This window comes from Daldinia vernicosa, assembly GCF_022497035.1.
Source record: "Daldinia vernicosa strain CBS 139.73 unplaced genomic scaffold F5Y00scaffold_86, whole genome shotgun sequence".
NCBI lineage: Eukaryota > Fungi > Ascomycota > Sordariomycetes > Xylariales > Hypoxylaceae > Daldinia > Daldinia vernicosa.
Genome location: NW_025954002.1, coordinates 17,503 through 34,839, shown reverse-complemented (window position 1 = coordinate 34,839; position 17,337 = coordinate 17,503). Strand labels below are relative to the sequence as shown.

Sequence of the window (17,337 nt, the reverse complement as noted above, 5' to 3'; positions counted from 1 at the left end):
TTTTCTCCCCTGCCTGAATTTCTTTCCTTGTCTCGCGAGATTGGTCTTTTTTATCCTGCTTCGCCCTCTCAACTATTGCGTCCCCGCCATCGGTTTTCCCTATTAGCATTTGTTTTACCGACTCCTGGTCCATTAAACATGCTGCTTCTAAAGGGGTCCACCCGTCTTTATCGACCACATCAGCCTTAGCACCTCGCTCAAGGAGCAGTCGTACCATATCATCCCGTCCATTCAATGCAGCAGCGTGAAGCGGCGTCCACCGTGAATTGTCCTCAGGATCAACTTCAGTAGTTTTATCAAGTAGGAGCTTCATGACATCTTCACCTCCATCGTAAGCTGTGGCGTGAAGTGGAGTTATACCATCTCGATTGCCTAAATCAGGCTTCGCTCCCCGACTTAGAAGTAACTTCACTGTGTCCTTATATTCACTTGGTGCGGTCCAATATAGAGCAGTATATCCGTCCTCATCGGTCGAATCGATATCGGCTCCGCTATCTAACAGCTTAGTTGCTATTCCATGATAGCCTGATGGGGCCGCCGAGTCAAGTGGCGTCCATCCCCATTTGTTCTTTAGTTTTGGATCGGCGTTATGATCCAACAACTTTTCCACCGCAGCTTCAAGGCCTGCCTCTGCCGCATAATGCAAAGGTGTCGATCCATCTCCATCTTTTGCGTTAATGTCGACGTTTGCTTCGGTAATAAGTATTTCGATCACCCCAGCTAAACAGGCACTGTTAGTTCGGCATCATATAGGGGGCTTAGGGGTTTGACTTACGCAATCCGGTACAATACAAGACTCTGGCGTTGTCAGTTGGCTGTTCTCTTCCCCGTTCCTCCCACTCCCTGAACTTCTCATTGTCAAATACCCATTGCCCTATATTGGGCATTCGCCTGACTGAATATTGTTGCTGTTTTTCTCTATAGGACGTATCCACTGATATAGAGGACAGAATCTTATCATCTTTGTTCTGCTTGATCCATTTGAAGAGGTCGATTTGCATGTCTCTTTCAACTTGCTTGTCTAACCTCTTGCGAGCACCTTCAAATGATTCCTTACTCATAACCCATGACTCGCTGACTGTTTTACGAAGTATTGATTTGTCTAAATTCTCCAAGCTCGCATTTAGGAAGTTGGTGGTCTCTATTAGGAATTCGCATGCTCTTTCTACTAGTTGGGAACTGTTATCGAGTTCGCGGAGATTCTCGAGAAATGGCCCATGGTCATTCAACGCTTCTAATTGTTGTATAACATCTTCTCCCCGCTCGTGCACGTCCATGGCAGCCGAAAGAACTAGCTGTAAGCCGTTGGCGGCGATTTTCACGGGTGAAAAGGATGCAGCATCCGCACCAAAGGAAACGATCCCAAGAACCATTCTAGCGACGGGGTATAGTTTTGCTGCATAGCGTGTTATCTTTCCGCGTATCGTCTCGTCTCGTAGGAACCGTTGTTTAGTTACCACACTTTCAACGTACTCCCCGAATATCATCCCGGATTGTGGTGAAGTGCCAGCTTCCCGCATAGCGCTTATCATACCCTCGGTAGTAAACTCAACTCCCCGGCTTTGATTACGTCTTTCGTGCTCGATGATTGTGTTATTGAGCCTTTCTGTGGCATCCTCTAACTTTGATTTAATCGCCTTGACTTTGTCTTGGCTCAAATGTTCGGTACTGAAAAGCTGGAGCCCGATATTCCCTGTCGAGGTATAAATACTGTGGCTATATGAATATCAAAGTTCAAGGTAGGATAACCTAGCGACGGTATTGAAGCCGAGACGTCCTCCCCAAGCCTATCTCCTATAATTTGATCATGAGAGGCTAAAGTAACAGGCAGGGAGTGGCTATCTCGAGTTACGGTAGGCGGTTGATTTTTGTACGGCGTAAAAGGGCGGCTGCGTGAGCTCTCACCCTCACTACTCGTCTCACGTAAGCTTGGAAATTCTCTTCGAAAAATCTTCCGAAAAATCCTATGTTTCGAGGATGGAGCCATGATAGACGATGCGAATGTGAATGAAGATTCGAGGTCGAAAAGCTTAGATGGAATTTAAGGCATGAGGATTGCGCGGTTTCGGGGGTTTAAGCCATGCTTAACCAGAATAAAAAGGAGAAGGCTTACTACGTATCATTGAGAGTGGCCAGCTGAAAAAAGAGAATGAAACCTAATAATTGGCTGTGGTTATCACCCCTAACCGCTATTCGGTTACAGCACAGCCTGGCTGCCTTGGCCCCGATTGGTTAGAAATACACATCCAGGTAGCTGTCAAACTATCTGTGTGAGGTTATAGATACTGCCTGAAGTGTCCGCATAGAGCTAAGTATGACTTAATCCCTAGTTAGACTTATCCAAAATTAGATGCTGTCATTCTACTTTAAAACGTCGATTTGATGTCGTTAGAATCAGGCGTTTTATCAATTACTACGCAGCTCTATATTGGTCACTTGAGTACAATATAAGGGGCTAACTGATGTATGACTTATAGGGAGAATGAGCGTGATTCGTGAAGAGAACCTTTGGAAGGACCTGATACCTAGGTAGGTACCTATGTAAATATTCCCGTATGGCATAGAATCTTTGTGGCATATATACCTGTTTTGTTTATTTTAGAAGATAGGTAGTAACGAGACAAGCCAAAGGGATATAAAATGCATATTTTCTAACGGAAGATGCTTATTATAAATTCATCTGGACTTGATATGCCTCTATCAGGTAGTCTAGACGATGTCTTATAAACTTCAACATATTGATGTTAGGTCTGGATTAGCTCGCCTGGGCTTTCGTAATCCAGACTACCAACTGGAGGCTCCGAAATAGTCCGCTTGGATAGGCCAATATGTGAAAGAAATATGGATCCGACCCCTTTGAATACCTACTATACTGAGCCGCTAGCTCGTAATGTACGCATTACTACTGAGATAGCTCGCCAGCTGCCACGCCCGACATGTTAGGGACTCTCTTAGAAGTCGTATTGGCTCTGGAAGGTAGGTAGTTATGTCACCAACTAATCATGTGAGACCTTAGGCCAAAGCTGAGTCTGAAGGGACTCACGAAGAAAAAACAAGTGTCATCTACGAACCAGCTGTAAACGTCCGGGGGGTAGGGGAAAGGTAGTGACCTACGTACCTAACAACCATCACGTCAAATAAGCAAACACGTCACTACCTCCTATCGTACCTTAGGTATAGATTACACATTTGCTTTATATTCGTTTCAATAAATATAACACATTCCTCCTTTGAAATTAAATTATCTACCCCCAATTGTATCGTCGATGCATGTATGTTTCACCGCAGATTTACATTCTCGCCCCTTTTCATAAGGCTATAGCGGTCCGCCGACATCACTTAGTCTCGAACATATGGTCGACTCGTAAATACACATCTCATCACACAATAACAAGCTAAGCTCCAAGAGCATAATTAATTTCAACACGTCTCTTCCAGCGCCGTCCGTAAGGAGCCTTCGCTATCTTTAATATCCGTGAGACCGCAAATCTATTCGCCCCTTACCTTACGCTTCAATATGCTGATCATATACACAGAGAAACTACAATGGATAAAGAACCAAAATTATCCTTATCCCCCGGCCTAGGTACCCGGGCAGAAAACGGCTACGATTCCATACTGGACATCATGGCCGAGATGCGCTATCAAGGCGTCGACATCCCCCCTATAGTGCGCGCCCTCGTGAGACAGCTCTACATGAGAGCCTACTCGGCGGAAGAGCATAGTGATCGTCTAACTGGCAAGTATCAACGGCTGCAAGCCGAGCACGCCCAACTCGTTGCAGAGTTCAACCGGTACTGCAAGGACTCCAAAGAAGCGTGGAAGATCAAGGCCAACAAGATTCTGTACGACGATATGCAGAAATCCGTGGATGCTCTCGTCGACGCTAATAGAGAGTCTCGGGAGACGATCAAGAGCATGTTTGATGAGAACTTGACTATGAGTACTGAGGTCATCGCGCTGAGAAAGGAGGTGGCAGAGTTGAGAAAGGAGAATGGTACACTGACGGCGAAGGTAGCTGTTAAAGGCTCTGAAATGTGAAGATGGTGCTAATTATGAATATTTGGTCTTTGGAAATGTGAGTTATAAAGTGAGCGTTCCGTTGAATATCTTCTAATATGTAGGTAGGGCCACGCGGCGGATGTATCATCATGAAGGAGCTTAATCTTGTCACTGTTTAGGTAGGTAATTATGCTATAAAATACTTCAGTTCGAAGGTAAGATACAAAGGGCGCTATGGAAAGTGATATTGCGGAAAAGCCCACTGGGATTTATAAGTTATCACATCGTTACTGCGAATGCAGGATACCCTCGGGAACGCTTCCCCCGTATCATTTGAAAAGGGGAAGCTTCGGCTTCCGTTGGTTAAGAAAATGAATAATTTAACTATCTGAAAGGGTATCACTAGCCTAAACCTATCTATCTTTAAGCCAACCCAAATTAATCCTACGCCTCTATCATGCGGGGTATTGGATCTATCTATTCCCAAACGTCCCAAGAAGCATATTGGAAGCCTTGGTAGAGGTCACCCTGGCGTTTTTCGACACCGAGATGGAGCCCCGTGCGGCTCTAATTCCCCTTATTGCCGGATATCGACACCGATGCTCGCAAAATATGTACAATGGGTTTGGGTGTCTGAGTCCACGGTTTCCATGGTCGTATTGCCGCCTGTCTGAAATAAGAGCCGGTTCTGTTTTTCCTCATCCCATTTCCTCCAAACTGCTGAGCCGGGGTGTCGGTGCGTATTCGGATCAAATGTACGGATGAAACTCGTCCAATACGCCTGGATGACAGGGATGACCGGAACGTTAATGCCGCCATTCTCATAACTCGCCGGTGCACCCCCAGCATTATCCGGGCCCCATATTGCTGCCAGCTCTACAGTATGAGGCACCCCTAGCCCCTGGGCGACTTGGTCCGGATCCTCGACATTGTAGCGGTAGTTGTATGAGCGGCCAACTCCGTATTTCCTCATTGCTGAAGATATGTATAGCCCCGGGCACATATACCTCATATCGCCATAAACGTCGCTGACCTGGCGCCAGTAGCAGCCGGTGCTAGGGCAGCTGTCATTCTTATTTGGATACATAGAGCTGATCTTGTCTAGTTGATCTTGAGTTAGGTAGGGAAACTGAGCACGCAGAAACGCCTCACTTTCGGCAAGCGTCGACGTGCTACTTGGCGTGAAGACTGTCCCTCCATTGGTATCATCGCCGTAGATAACGGGGATCTTGACAAACTTGCCTTTGGCGAATGAGTTGTACGTGTAGTCCGTGAGAAAGTCGTTGTCGAGTACCGGGTTCCAAGAATACAATGGCTTCGACATCTCACCTGGATAAGGCAAGCCTGTATTTTGGCTCTGGAGTTCCGTAGCAGTCTTATTTCTCAAACAGTCGAGAGAATAAGAACCCGAGCATCCGACAAGGGCCGAGAAATTATTATAAAGGTACTGGCTTTCATTGACGGTAAGTACCGTGGCGAATGATACCGACTCGGCCGCAGCGGCGTGGAACAAGCCGGTATTCTTGCCATCGTATGCTACCATTTGAAGACTGACACTAGCAGCGCCCGCCGAGTCGCCGCCTAGAACCACGTGCCCCGGATCACCACCAAACTGGGAGATGTGGTCTTGTACCCATTGAAGTGCTTTCCGCTGATCGCGCAGCCCATTATTAGGCGTAATTTTATCCCCATTAGTGATAAATCCGTAAAGACCTACACGGTAATTAAAGGTAACAACGACAATGGAGTTCCCACTGGCTTCAATTAGACCGGATCCATTAAGATTCGGATTGCTGAGAACATTGAATCCTCCGCCCTGGATAAAGAAGTATACAGGTAAATTGGAGTGCCGAGTCGCGTTGGTCGGCGCATATACATCGAGAAATAAGCAATCTTCATCGTGGCTACTGTCCGGTGGGGAAGTGCCTGTTGATAGGCAAAGCTTCCCATGCTATTATAAAGGCGAGGTCTTAGCAAGGGATTCTCAATATGAATTCGTAGCTACTAGGTAGGTGCCTATAAATAAATTCGAGTTAGGAAACACGCACCTGATCGGCTACTTGTGTCGTCTTATTGCATGGCGGATCCTGCGGAGGCATAAACCTCAGGTTACCGACGGGGGGCGCGGCGTACCGTATGCCAAGCCATTGCGTGATGCCGTTCGGGGTAGCTACGCCGACATACTTATTGCATGTCAAATCGACAGCAGTATCAACAGCGACTACAAGGCAGCACAAGTGGCACAGCACGAGAATAGCTACCTTTATCGTGGTCATTGAAGTTCCACGGGCCTCGGAAAGCTCCGAGCGAGAACTGGACGATGTGTAGCGTGGATTAGGGAGGGAATGTAAGAAAGCTGCATTATCTAGGGTATAGATATCGCGGACTTCATATACTTGATATAAGAAGGGGAGAGCATACTTGCATACTTGAGATAGGGTAGTGAATGGAGACCAGAGGGCGGGCTAACAAGCATTCCACGACATCATCTGACGGGATTCCACTCCGCCTTACGCCCTCTAGCTCCGAGGTCTGTTCTCACCTCCCTGAACTCTTTCTTTGTCTCCCATGCCTTTCATGCCTCCCATGTCTCCCATGTCTCCCTTTTTTGAGGTCCGAGGCTGCGTGACCCTGCAAGCTGACGGCATTCTATGTTGTTGGACAGCCGGTGCATAGTCTCTCGAGCCTAGACCAAAGAGCGCGAGTAGCGTGAGCAATCAACAGTATGGCCGCGTGACTTATAGACTGTAGGAATTCAGGTGCTAGATGGCAGGATGGTAACATTAAGCGCCGCCGTTGTGCGGGTCGCGGAACGCCACGCACAACGGCATGTTGACTCTAGACCCTGACTCTAGACGAGAGATGCAAAAGTTGGAGAAGTTGAAAGTAAAGAAGTACTAACTACCTCTAAGTACAGATCCATATGTTAGCATCGGATTACCTATACCTATCTTAGTAGGTACCCTTAGCCTTTTAGGAGGTATGTTTGCTGGTTTGTGGGGGAACAGGGGATTGATTAAACTTTTTAGCATTGTGATGTGCTGTGACGGATGATAGATAGGTGATGGCCCTTGCGAACCGTAAACTCAATCCGGCGATTCATCAAAATGTGGGACTCTTATTGGGGAACCCCAGAACAAAGTTTTATCTATCGTTGGCCCAATCGGCACTTAGGGCTGCTAAGCTAACGAACCAAATGGGTTCCGATGGTGGTACAAGGCGCAACGTACATGCACCTAACGTATGAAAACAGTTAAATCTTGGCTCCCCTTGCAGATGGCTTGCATATATCGATAGCGGGATTGTCTTTAATACGTTAATACGAGAGATTGGTAAACATTTGGGGTAAGTTATTGTTTACTGTTTACCTACCTAGGTACCTACCTAACCTAAGGTATTGTTCTTTTTCGTTCGGATGTTGCAATATTGTAAGCTACCAAAATCAATTATTTACTTACCTTAGGTACAATACCAGGGGATGACCAAGATATCCAGCAATAGCCGCGTAAGTTCTTACACATAAAACACATAAAGCACATAATCATTGACCCTTCAGCAAATTACTCGATGCCACCCTGCCAAGTATTTTTAATAATAATTACCTAAGGCCCTTACCTTGACTTATACGCGACGTGATTATGCAAACGTACTAGGGACCTAAGTATGTATGAGACTACACCGTTGTTTTTGAGCTTGGACAGTTCGTGTTTTATACATACTGTAGTATCTCTTGGCAACGTCTTATAGATCGGATCTTCAAGCCTATCAAGTCTTCTCAAGTTGGAATGAGGTAGGTACCCAGCTAAGTATAGAGTATCAGAAATCAGAGCCGCTGTCTCGCATCAATTTCTCGTCGGATCGTCTGAAACTTGTAAAAACGCATTTTCCTGTGAAGCTCGGCTAAAACACCTAAGTGTATTAAAAATGCAGCCTGAGTCGGTGGAAATGAGGCCCAAACTTGACTACCTACTTGCTCTTTTAGTTGATGTGGTGTCAGGTACCTAACATACACGTATTCCGTATACAACTATACGATAGCCCCTGGACGATGCAGATTACCGACGACAACATAATTGATTCCCTGTTCTAATCCTATAAATACCTATCTTGGTAATCTACTAAGGCTGTGTACATCCCGAACGTTGCAGCTCGTATAACCTCGCCTATGCAACCATCTTTCTAAACCCTCCCAGTAATTTTATTCCGCGTAGCATTTATCGGTGATTTTTCATCTCATAGCTTAGCTATGGTATGTTACAGATGATTAAATTCAAGCCAAACAATAAAGATTCACCATATATTACAAATGTCAGTTTATAGTCGTAGTGAATTACCTAATGACTGTATATGTCTTTACGAATGTTTCTACAACTATATCACTAATTGTTTACTTTTAACGAAGACTTATAACGCCCAATTGGGTAGCTTCGGGCTTTAGGTACTTGTAAGCTCTCCGTTCGTCCCGAAGGCGCAGCAGTCGTAAACAATTGTCAAAGCTCCTAATGCTTTTTTGAATACGGTTATCATTGCATTACAGTTCATGGGCTGTCTCATACACGCTTTATCATGCTATTATATCACGTTGTCGTATCCGCACACCATAGCCAACACACACATAAGAGTCCAATATGTAAATGCGGCTGGTTTTCTCAAACACATGCACATGTTCGGGCTTATATTAGTAATAACGATAAATATATATGCTATCCTCAGTCGAATTAAGCAACAAATTTACAAGACATACTTATACGATAACATCGAATTTACACCCAAAGTTACGGTTATGATAACTCCATTGTTCTTCTTGGTCTTCAAGATCGTACGGCAAACCAGAGACTCTTTAATAATAGCCCTATGACACCAACAACTCCGTAATTCAAACAATACACCCTTAAGACTATATTTCAAAATGTCTTTATTCTGAGTTATCCTCGGGTCTCATTATGGACGTACGTCATAGTTTAGGGACCAAATCTTATGCTACTGTTGATACGAGGAATAACATACCCCATATGCTTGGCATTTCTGATAACTTCCGATGAAACTTGTTGAGCTCTACCATCGACCTCCACTATGGTATCGTCGCGAAAGGCTTAGACCACGGTAGCATCATGTATACGAACAGGTTAACAAATTCCCATCTACTTCGTATTTTAAGCAAAATCACAACTTTGAGACTGTTATTATTTATATACGTGAAGAGAAAGATAAAGAAAAGGGGAAAAAATACCTAAGCTCAGCATCTCCGTATCCGGAGGAATGTCTACGCCGGCGAAGTTCATTGTTTCGGTTATCGGGTCAATGATGCTCGACTATTTACCGTCAAAGACCGAGTACGCCGGGCGTCAAAACCGGCGGTCATGATCACAAGCATGGCAATTGGTCCAGACCGATCTATGTCTACCAAAGTAAGATAAGTCCTGCGTGTGACCTTTAATCCTTGACAAACACGCGGCGGCGTGCGGAGTAGAAACCACCATTCTGGTATAGAATGAGGGAGCATCCTGGTCCTTCCCACTTACTCCTCATCGCCGGACCTGGCTCTCGGTAACACACCTTTACATCATATGCTTCGCTTATATCACAAGCCGTCGTCAAGTTGCGGGTTAGAAAAGGGTATCTTACCATACTACAGGAAGCATCACAATGGGTGTGACCAAAGCATCGGCAACAGAAGCCGAATATGCAACCCCATTGCCAGACCCCAATCAGGAAGGACGTGATGGCAATGGCAGCAAAGACATCGCAGCCTCGTTTCTCGCCAAAAATGTTGCCGGGCAGAGGATATCCATAACTCCTGCCGAGTCGGCGCGTGTCCTACGACGCATCGACACTGTCATACTCCCTATCATGCTGACAGTATACTTCCTGCAAGGCCTCGACAAGACGACGCTTGCATACGCTTCAGTATTCGGACTAATCGAGGACACTGGACTTGCGGGCAACCAATACAGTTGGCTGGGCAGCATCGTATACCTAGCACAGCTTGTCATGCAGCCACCGCTGGCATGGTTGCTCGTGCGCTTACCTATCGCCAAGTTCACAAGCACTATGGTGCTCCTATGGGGTATCTCGCTCACCTGCATGGCATCTGCGCATAGCTTTGGCGGCCTGCTAGCTACGCGTTTCTTCCTAGGCGTGTTTGAGGCGAGCGTTGCGCCTAGCTTTGTTGCTATTACGCAGATGTGGTGGAGGAGACGCGAGCAGACTGTTAGAACTAGTTATTGGTAGTAAGTATACTCTAAATTTATCTGATAGGCTGCATATTCTCGCTGAGGAGTATAAGGCGCTTCTGGTAGACTTGTACTAGAAGCATCTGCATACATAAGTGTATTGCGACTTCGAAGACGACCCCTGAGGACGGGCAAGATAGGATCAACTATGTTAATATTATACCCTTTAGTGCCATGAATGGATTTACGAATATGGTGAGTTAGATCCAGCATCTTATGAATGGGGGAGTTGACTAAAGACAACGAAGTTCGGCAGTTTAATCACCTATGGTCTTGGCCACATATCATCACAACTACGTTCCTACCAGGTAATTGAGCATCATTAATATGTTGCCATCTTTCCTACTACGATGGCTAACGATAACACATAGATCATATTCCTGTTTTTCGGAATTATCACCGTTGCATTTAGCTTTGTCATGTTGGCCTTTATGCCAGACTCACCGGTAGAGGCAAAGTTCCTAAACGACGAAGATAAGCTAATAGCCGTTGAGCGGTTGCGCATGAACCAAATGGGAGTAGTATCACGCGAGTGGAGAAATGACCATTTAAAGGAGGCCTTACTAGACCCTAAGTCGTGGCTCTGGTTCGCACTGTTATTCTCGATCAGTATCCCGTCTGGCGGGATCTCAACATTCGGACCGTTAATAGTGAAGACTTTTGGATTCGATCCATTCGGGACTATCCTCTTCAATATCCCTTTTGGGTTCGTACAGCTAGTCGCGACTGTTGGCGGGGCTTTTGTGGCTCAGAAAATCAAGATGAAGGGGCCTGTTATCGCCGCGCTTTGTCTGCCCCCTATAGCTGGCTGTGTGATGCTTATGGTACTTCCCAGAGATGTTTCTCACCGAGCACCCCTTTTAGCTGGGTACTACCTCATATCTGTTTATCCAGGAATTAGTGAGTACTATAGACTATAGTGAGACGTCCCCGGGTCGAACGCTAACAAACGCTTCAAAGCCCCGCTCGTTTACTCCTGGGCATCGCAAAACACGGCTGGAGATACCAAAAAGAAGTGTACCAATGCCATACTTTTCATCGGTCAATCCGTGGGAAACGTAGTTGGTCCGATGTTATACTCACAGACAGAAGCGCCAGGCTACGCCAAGGGCCTGCGTTCGAACCTAGCGCTCTATATTGCAATCATCGCACTAGTCGGGATAACTACTACATACCTCAGGGTTCTGAATGCGGCACATGCTAAGAGACGGGTTGCTATGGGTAAGAGTGCTGTTATCGTTGATACCAGCCTAGACTCTGCAGAGGTGGCAGCGGCGCAACAAACTGGCGATGATGTGGATAAGAACACTAGGAACGCCGAGGAAGGTGATGTCGCTGCCGCTTCTAATGAGGATGTGGAAAGGCCCGGTGAGAGAGCATTTGAGAACTTAACTGACCTCCAGAATGAGGAGTTCGTCTTTGTCTTCTAAGGGCCTGGGGTATTTTAGTATTTTCTTGAAAAAGCTTTTATGATATTCCGAATAGTTATTCAGAATAAAAGTACACTCAAGTTTAATAGTTCTATTATGTCCCGGGTGAAATCGAGGAAATATTATATAAGGTAACTACCTAGCACATTCGCGTAAAAATAGTTAAATTTCTGTTTCTTGCTTGTACTGTACTACTAATAGGTGTAACGAAGCTTATAGAGCTACTAAGACTACCGCCAGAATTATTTATTATACGCAGGCAGTCGTTTTCTTCTCGTAGATCTTCAAGATTTTGAATCGGTTGGCCATGTTGTTAAACTCGTAAAATCTCTAAGCTCGCGTGTAAATAACCGTCTACCTCAAGCCTATTGTAGTCATACTATATCAACAAGTGTGTTCTACAGAGTCTTATTTTGATGCTATATAAATCCACTTATACTATGACAAGAATCAAATATTATTAATCGTAGGGTACTAGCTAGATGCGTTGTATTTGAAGCACAGATGCGCCTTGTTTTGAGTTTAGGGTATTTCAAGGTGCAATGGTGCTCTAGAGCCATGACTCTCTACTATTTTATCTATTCCTAATGGCGACTATTCTTAATAGGTTGTATGATTAGTTTCTTGGACACTCCATTTTGCTAGAACCTTTCATGACCACAACGTATATGACTCGTATAACCAAAGCATTTAACTCTTCGTATTTGACTTGCCAGCCAGGGAATACACAGCTAAATTACCCGTAAGTTGCTTCATTTTAAGCTTCCCATCGTTGGGAGTGACAACCTGTCTCCTAATTTGCAGTTCAAAGGATAGTGGTGTCTGGGTGCCTACTTACTACTAAGTCCTCTAAGCATGACGAATTTAGGCAAAAGACGCAACTTGACCAAGTAGCAACTTATGACTAAAACAGTAAAATTTTCAAACTGAAGTACGGTACTCTTCACTATGCGGTTAATCCGTTCGACATCTTCGTCTTGGTAAAATCATTCGATCCATCGATCATCGACGATCTCTCTGCTGATGACGCCAGTCGTCACCCAGTCCCGACTTTCGGTCGCTAAGGCTATTAGCGTCACGGGAGACCTGCAGATCTAGATCAGCAAATCAACCTATTGTTGAGATTACGTAGTATCCGAGCCGCAAGTTAGCCTACCAGGTTACGGATGGCTCATGAGGAATTCGGATCCTGGTTCTGGGGTTTGACAAGCCAAAGAGAACAAGTTTCTACCCACACCAACCCATAGCTCTGACGCAAGCCACATAAAGTATGCGTTCATGTGGCGTTTCTTCCAAGGTAAGCATACACTACTATCTTACTAGAGGCATTACATCATATCGTATAGTGTGGCTCGTGAAAATATAGGAATAGGAACGGCCCTCTTGAGAATATAAATTGAAGCAAGTTCCGACCTATTTCAACAAGTATTCATTATGTTCAATTTATAATCTTAATCGATCTAAAAACTTCCAAAACTCCGATCGCTTGTTTCACTTGATTAGCAAATCACAACCTACAAACCTCAAACCTCAAACTACACAACCCACAATGTCTAACAACCAGAACGGTGGACTCCTCGGTGGTCTAGTCGGTGGAGTCGACAATGTCCTTACAGGGGGTGAGAAGGCTAACGGACAAGGCGGTCTACTCGGAGGCCTCGGCGGCGCCGTCGGCAACACGACGGAAGGACTCGGCAAGGGCCTGAACTCGACCACTAGGGGAGTTGGAAGCGCCGTGGGTCAGACCACCGAAGGCGTTGGCAATACTGTAGGCGGCGTGACAAACTCTGTCGGGAACACCGTTGGCGGTGCCACCGGCGCGGGCGGAGCCGCTAAGAAGAACGACAACAGTGCATTTAAGAGTTACGGCATCTAGAAAGGCGAGAGAGTTGGCGCATAATGGGATATGATGAACGAGTATTTGATGAACCTAAGACCTGGAAATCGGATTTTGGCTTGAGAGAAATATCGGACGTTTAATAAAACGACATTTTAAATCTCAAATTTAACTTAAAGATATAACTAGGTACTAGTTATCTTGAATAGCGAAGATGCTTATAATACTGGATTGGCGTTTTAAATATTTTCTTGGTTAGAAACTTGACTGCGTTGTGCCATTTGGTGATAGGTAAAAGGGGTGATAGTTGTGGCTCCCGTGGCTGTATTGTGTTGTACGTGGAGCTTTTCCGTGGCTTGACTGTCCTGTGTGAAGTCCCCCAAAACTTACCTTAGGTAACCTGCCTAGTGTACCTAAACTTAACAAACCTGGTTATCGATTAGTGGGGGTTACTAACACGTTGGTACCTAATATGTACCTAATTCGCGAACTTACATGTGCTTCGGATAATAATACATTAGACATCAACTTCATAATTGAGCAGCAATTGGGCCGTTCGACGTGTCCCAATCGCGCCAATTGCCTCATATGGCAACCAACGAGGATGAAGATGCGTCGTATGTCGACTACGACGCCTTTCTCGACCCGGATTTTAGCCCCTCTTCTTTTGCTAACAGCCTCGTCCTCGCTACAAATAACCCCAACGATACTCCCCTAGACCTCTCAACACCGTTGTCTAAAGTGCTTTTCGATGCCCAAGAGGTCGACTCTCATATTGACCTTCTTACTACCCGATCCGCGATCCCTCTTTTAACGTATACCAAAGAGCAGACAGAAGCGAGTGGGAAGATAATATCCGAAATCGATAATCAGGTTAAGAGCTTAAACGAAAGCTATAAGCAATTGGAAAAGGAGGTTATACAAAAGCATGCCGAAGCCGACGAAGTACGCCAAGTTGCTGCCCGGTTATGGGAAACTCTGAAGCTGGGAAGGTCTGTTGGTCGCTGTCTTCAGTTGGGTCGGCAGCTTGAAATCCAACATGCCGAAATATCTAGTTCAGCGTCTGCTACTACAACAACTAGCAGTAGCAAAAAAGAAGATCATAGAGCACTAGTACGCTGCGCACATACTATTTTATCCTTGCGGGAAATACTCGATAAGAAGGCATTAGGAGAGGAAGGCTATGGGCTCGATAAAGTCAACGCAATCAAGAGTTTACAAGAAAATGTCGTGGGCCCGATCGAAAGATCTGTTAAGAACACCTCTGAACAAATTATAAGGGAATTCAGCATTGGATCCGCTTCAGGGACAGCCACCTTCGCACAGAGCGAGGAGGTCAAAGCCCGAACGATATCAGCCGTTATTTCTCTGTACCTCATATCGCCCATCACCGGCACGAAGCCTGATAAATGGACTCCTCAGCTACTCCTACAAATCCTCGAAGTATATTTGCGCAACGCATTACAAAGCTCCGTCGCATCGCTAGCTAGGTCACTTGCGACACTACCGTCTCTTGACCGGACTTTGGCGGAAATTTCTGCGCGATGCCAAAACATAATCGCCTTAGAGATCATCCTCGCTTCAACAAGTGCGCCCGCGCATCCACTCTTACCGGCGCACAAGCATGCGTTAGATAAACACAATCTTCTACAGCCTCTGCTGGCATATTTAGAGACCGGTTCGCTTGCATCTTACTTTTGGCGGACTATGGCGAGCAGCTTGGCAACGCGAGTTCAAGAGATTGTAAACCGCGGGGGCGTTTCAGCTCGTACGTTGAAGTCGAATCGTAACAGCGTAGGAGAGGCCATCAGAGAATGCGTTATCCGAGGCAGTCAGCCTCCTAGCACCGTTGTGGCTGCCAAGGGGAAGACCCCTAAAGGAGATACCGAAAAGAGTGGCAGTTGGGATCGCGAAGTAGCGGTGATGGTTAGTAGTGTCGTTGGAAATCTTGGCAGATGACACCAATATGTACGGAACACATAGTCCAAGCGCCTACCCCGTGGAGCGGTACTAGAATTATGGATCGCTAGTATAAACAGACCCTCTGAAGTAACTATTGATGCGAACCCCCTTTTTTCAGGGGAATACCTAACAACAGGCTTCACCACCCTTGTAAAGGGTATACATATGTCGGTCGGCAATGTCAAAATCTAACGCATGGCCTTACCAAATCTTCTATAGTAAAATCCAAAAAATTGAGTTATATATTGGCTAAGATCATTAGAGCCATATGTAGAGTGCAGGATTGAAAGCACTCCATATCGGCAGCATCGCGGGGATAACCGGGCCGTGAATGCCCTCATATAGCAATAACAGCATCTAATCCCGCAAATCAAAATCGCTCAGTGCTTGATCTAGCCGAGTCGATACGATGTATATTAAGTCAAGGCCACATAATACCTATTTACCTATATATCAGTTAAATGTGCTTGTTCTTAGAGAGTTTCTTTCGGCGGAGTTTATCGGGTTCTCAATATCGTGGTCTCACGGGTTGACTTACACAACAACTAACCTAGGTACCTAGATTATGTTGAAGTTGATGGCCTAACGGCTTGGTCACACTCTATGTAATAAGAGGCCCAAAGACGGGCCGTTTCACTGCAGTCAGTTAGAGACATAGGCCGGTCTCGAACACGCAAGCCGACATTATACTACGGTAGGTAGGTAGTTATGTATTCTTTTTCAGGGTGTTTGGATTATATATATATTGGATGCACCAATAGAGGCATATGAACGGTACCAGCAAGAAAGGTTTGCCTGGAGAAGTTGTATTATGGTGACATGTGAGTTATTTGCTGCTGTGGAGATGATTGCGTTTTGAATATGTAGGTATGTTAGGTAGGGGTTGAAAAGGTCCAATCGTGATCGATTCGATAGTGCTTATGGCACTTTATGTAGGTCCTATATGAGGTAGATAACTAGTAACTAGGCTGTGGAACTATTTCATATAAACCCGTTCGACCGATGGCCGATAACTCCTTTTTTTTTTTTTCTTCTGGTGTAGCTATTGGCGTTAGTGGTGTTAGTGGTGTTCGTTCTTCCCCATAGAATAACTTCCAACTACCTAGTATAAAAGGTACCCTCGTCCAGCCTCGGTGCTTTCCTTCTTGAAGTTACATTTAGGCTATTTTTTGCTAAGGTGTTACATGTCCAATACGTCATTGTTCTGTGGTACGTATCAATCCCGAGTTAGCTAGCCAGCTAGTCCGGGGTCCCCCCGCTGGCCAATGCTTTTCCATGCTTTTCCATTTTTTCCTTGTCCATGATGATGTCTTCCACAAATTCTTCCCAACCTGTCTTTCAGCATGTGCCAGCGTCACAGGCTCACAAAGTCTTACCCCACTACCGAACACATACATAGAAATACCATACATCTGCAATTATCTGCAATCACCGCAAATTACCTCGTCTGGGGAGTTCTGCAACCTGTAATAGGTTAAGCCCATCTAATTGCCCGTGGAACGTGCCTCTTATTCGACTTCTTCTACCATCCTCCTCGTTTAATTGAGTCCTCTACGGTTGGTTTATCATAGGTAATAAGCACATGCTTTTTTGTATTTTGGATGTATACACCTACATTTTTAATCTGCCCACTTTGAGCCCCGTACACTACGCAGAACTGAGAACCGCCAAATTTGAATCTGGGGACGAAGAAAGACCGAGATCAGATCACTTCGAGGCTGGCCTTGCTCGCTGTACCTAAGTCTGAGTGTAAGTGGGTTGCGTTGTTTGACACACTTCAAAACTTCCAAGTCTTCAAGTAGCCCACAGCCCACATCGCCTACACTAGGAGCAAAACCTCCCGGTTACATCTACCACACCTCCCGCCTATCAA

The 17,337-nt window shown here is 45.5% G+C and overlaps 5 protein-coding genes across 5 annotated transcripts; 4 read left to right on the top strand and 1 right to left on the bottom strand.

Annotated features, from left to right (window-relative positions):
• Positions 1 to 3,546: 3,546 nt before the first annotated feature.
• On the top strand, positions 3,547 to 4,041 carry F5Y00DRAFT_256319 (uncharacterized protein; the record flags this gene model as incomplete). Its single annotated transcript, XM_048010392.1, has 1 exon — positions 3,547 to 4,041. One exon carries the CDS (start codon positions 3,547 to 3,549, stop codon positions 4,039 to 4,041), a length of 495 nt encoding a protein of 164 aa, XP_047859990.1.
• A 538-nt stretch (positions 4,042 to 4,579) lies between these two features.
• F5Y00DRAFT_256318 (alpha/beta-hydrolase) lies at positions 4,580 to 6,278 on the bottom strand (the record flags this gene model as incomplete). The annotated part of the gene is made up of 2 exons (XM_048010391.1): positions 4,580 to 5,953; positions 6,051 to 6,278. 2 exons carry the CDS (start codon positions 6,276 to 6,278, stop codon positions 4,580 to 4,582), a joined length of 1,602 nt encoding a protein of 533 aa, XP_047859989.1.
• A 3,263-nt stretch (positions 6,279 to 9,541) lies between these two features.
• Positions 9,542 to 11,665, top strand: F5Y00DRAFT_274501 (MFS general substrate transporter; the record flags this gene model as incomplete). Its single annotated transcript, XM_048013368.1, has 5 exons — positions 9,542 to 10,232; positions 10,406 to 10,430; positions 10,484 to 10,543; positions 10,607 to 11,135; positions 11,196 to 11,665. The coding sequence occupies exons 1-5, from the start codon at positions 9,649 to 9,651 to the stop codon at positions 11,663 to 11,665; spliced, it is 1,668 nt and encodes a 555-aa protein (XP_047859988.1). The 5' UTR covers positions 9,542 to 9,648.
• A 1,478-nt stretch (positions 11,666 to 13,143) lies between these two features.
• On the top strand, positions 13,144 to 13,927 carry F5Y00DRAFT_249582 (uncharacterized protein). The gene has a single exon (XM_048009618.1). The coding sequence runs from the start codon at positions 13,215 to 13,217 to the stop codon at positions 13,539 to 13,541; it is 327 nt and encodes a 108-aa protein (XP_047859987.1). The 5' UTR covers positions 13,144 to 13,214; the 3' UTR covers positions 13,542 to 13,927.
• Positions 13,928 to 14,090: 163 nt separating this feature from the next.
• F5Y00DRAFT_266933 (oligomeric Golgi complex subunit 5) lies at positions 14,091 to 15,461 on the top strand (the record flags this gene model as incomplete). The annotated part of the gene is made up of 1 exon (XM_048012001.1): positions 14,091 to 15,461. One exon carries the CDS (start codon positions 14,091 to 14,093, stop codon positions 15,459 to 15,461), a length of 1,371 nt encoding a protein of 456 aa, XP_047859986.1.
• Positions 15,462 to 17,337: the final 1,876 nt, after the last annotated feature.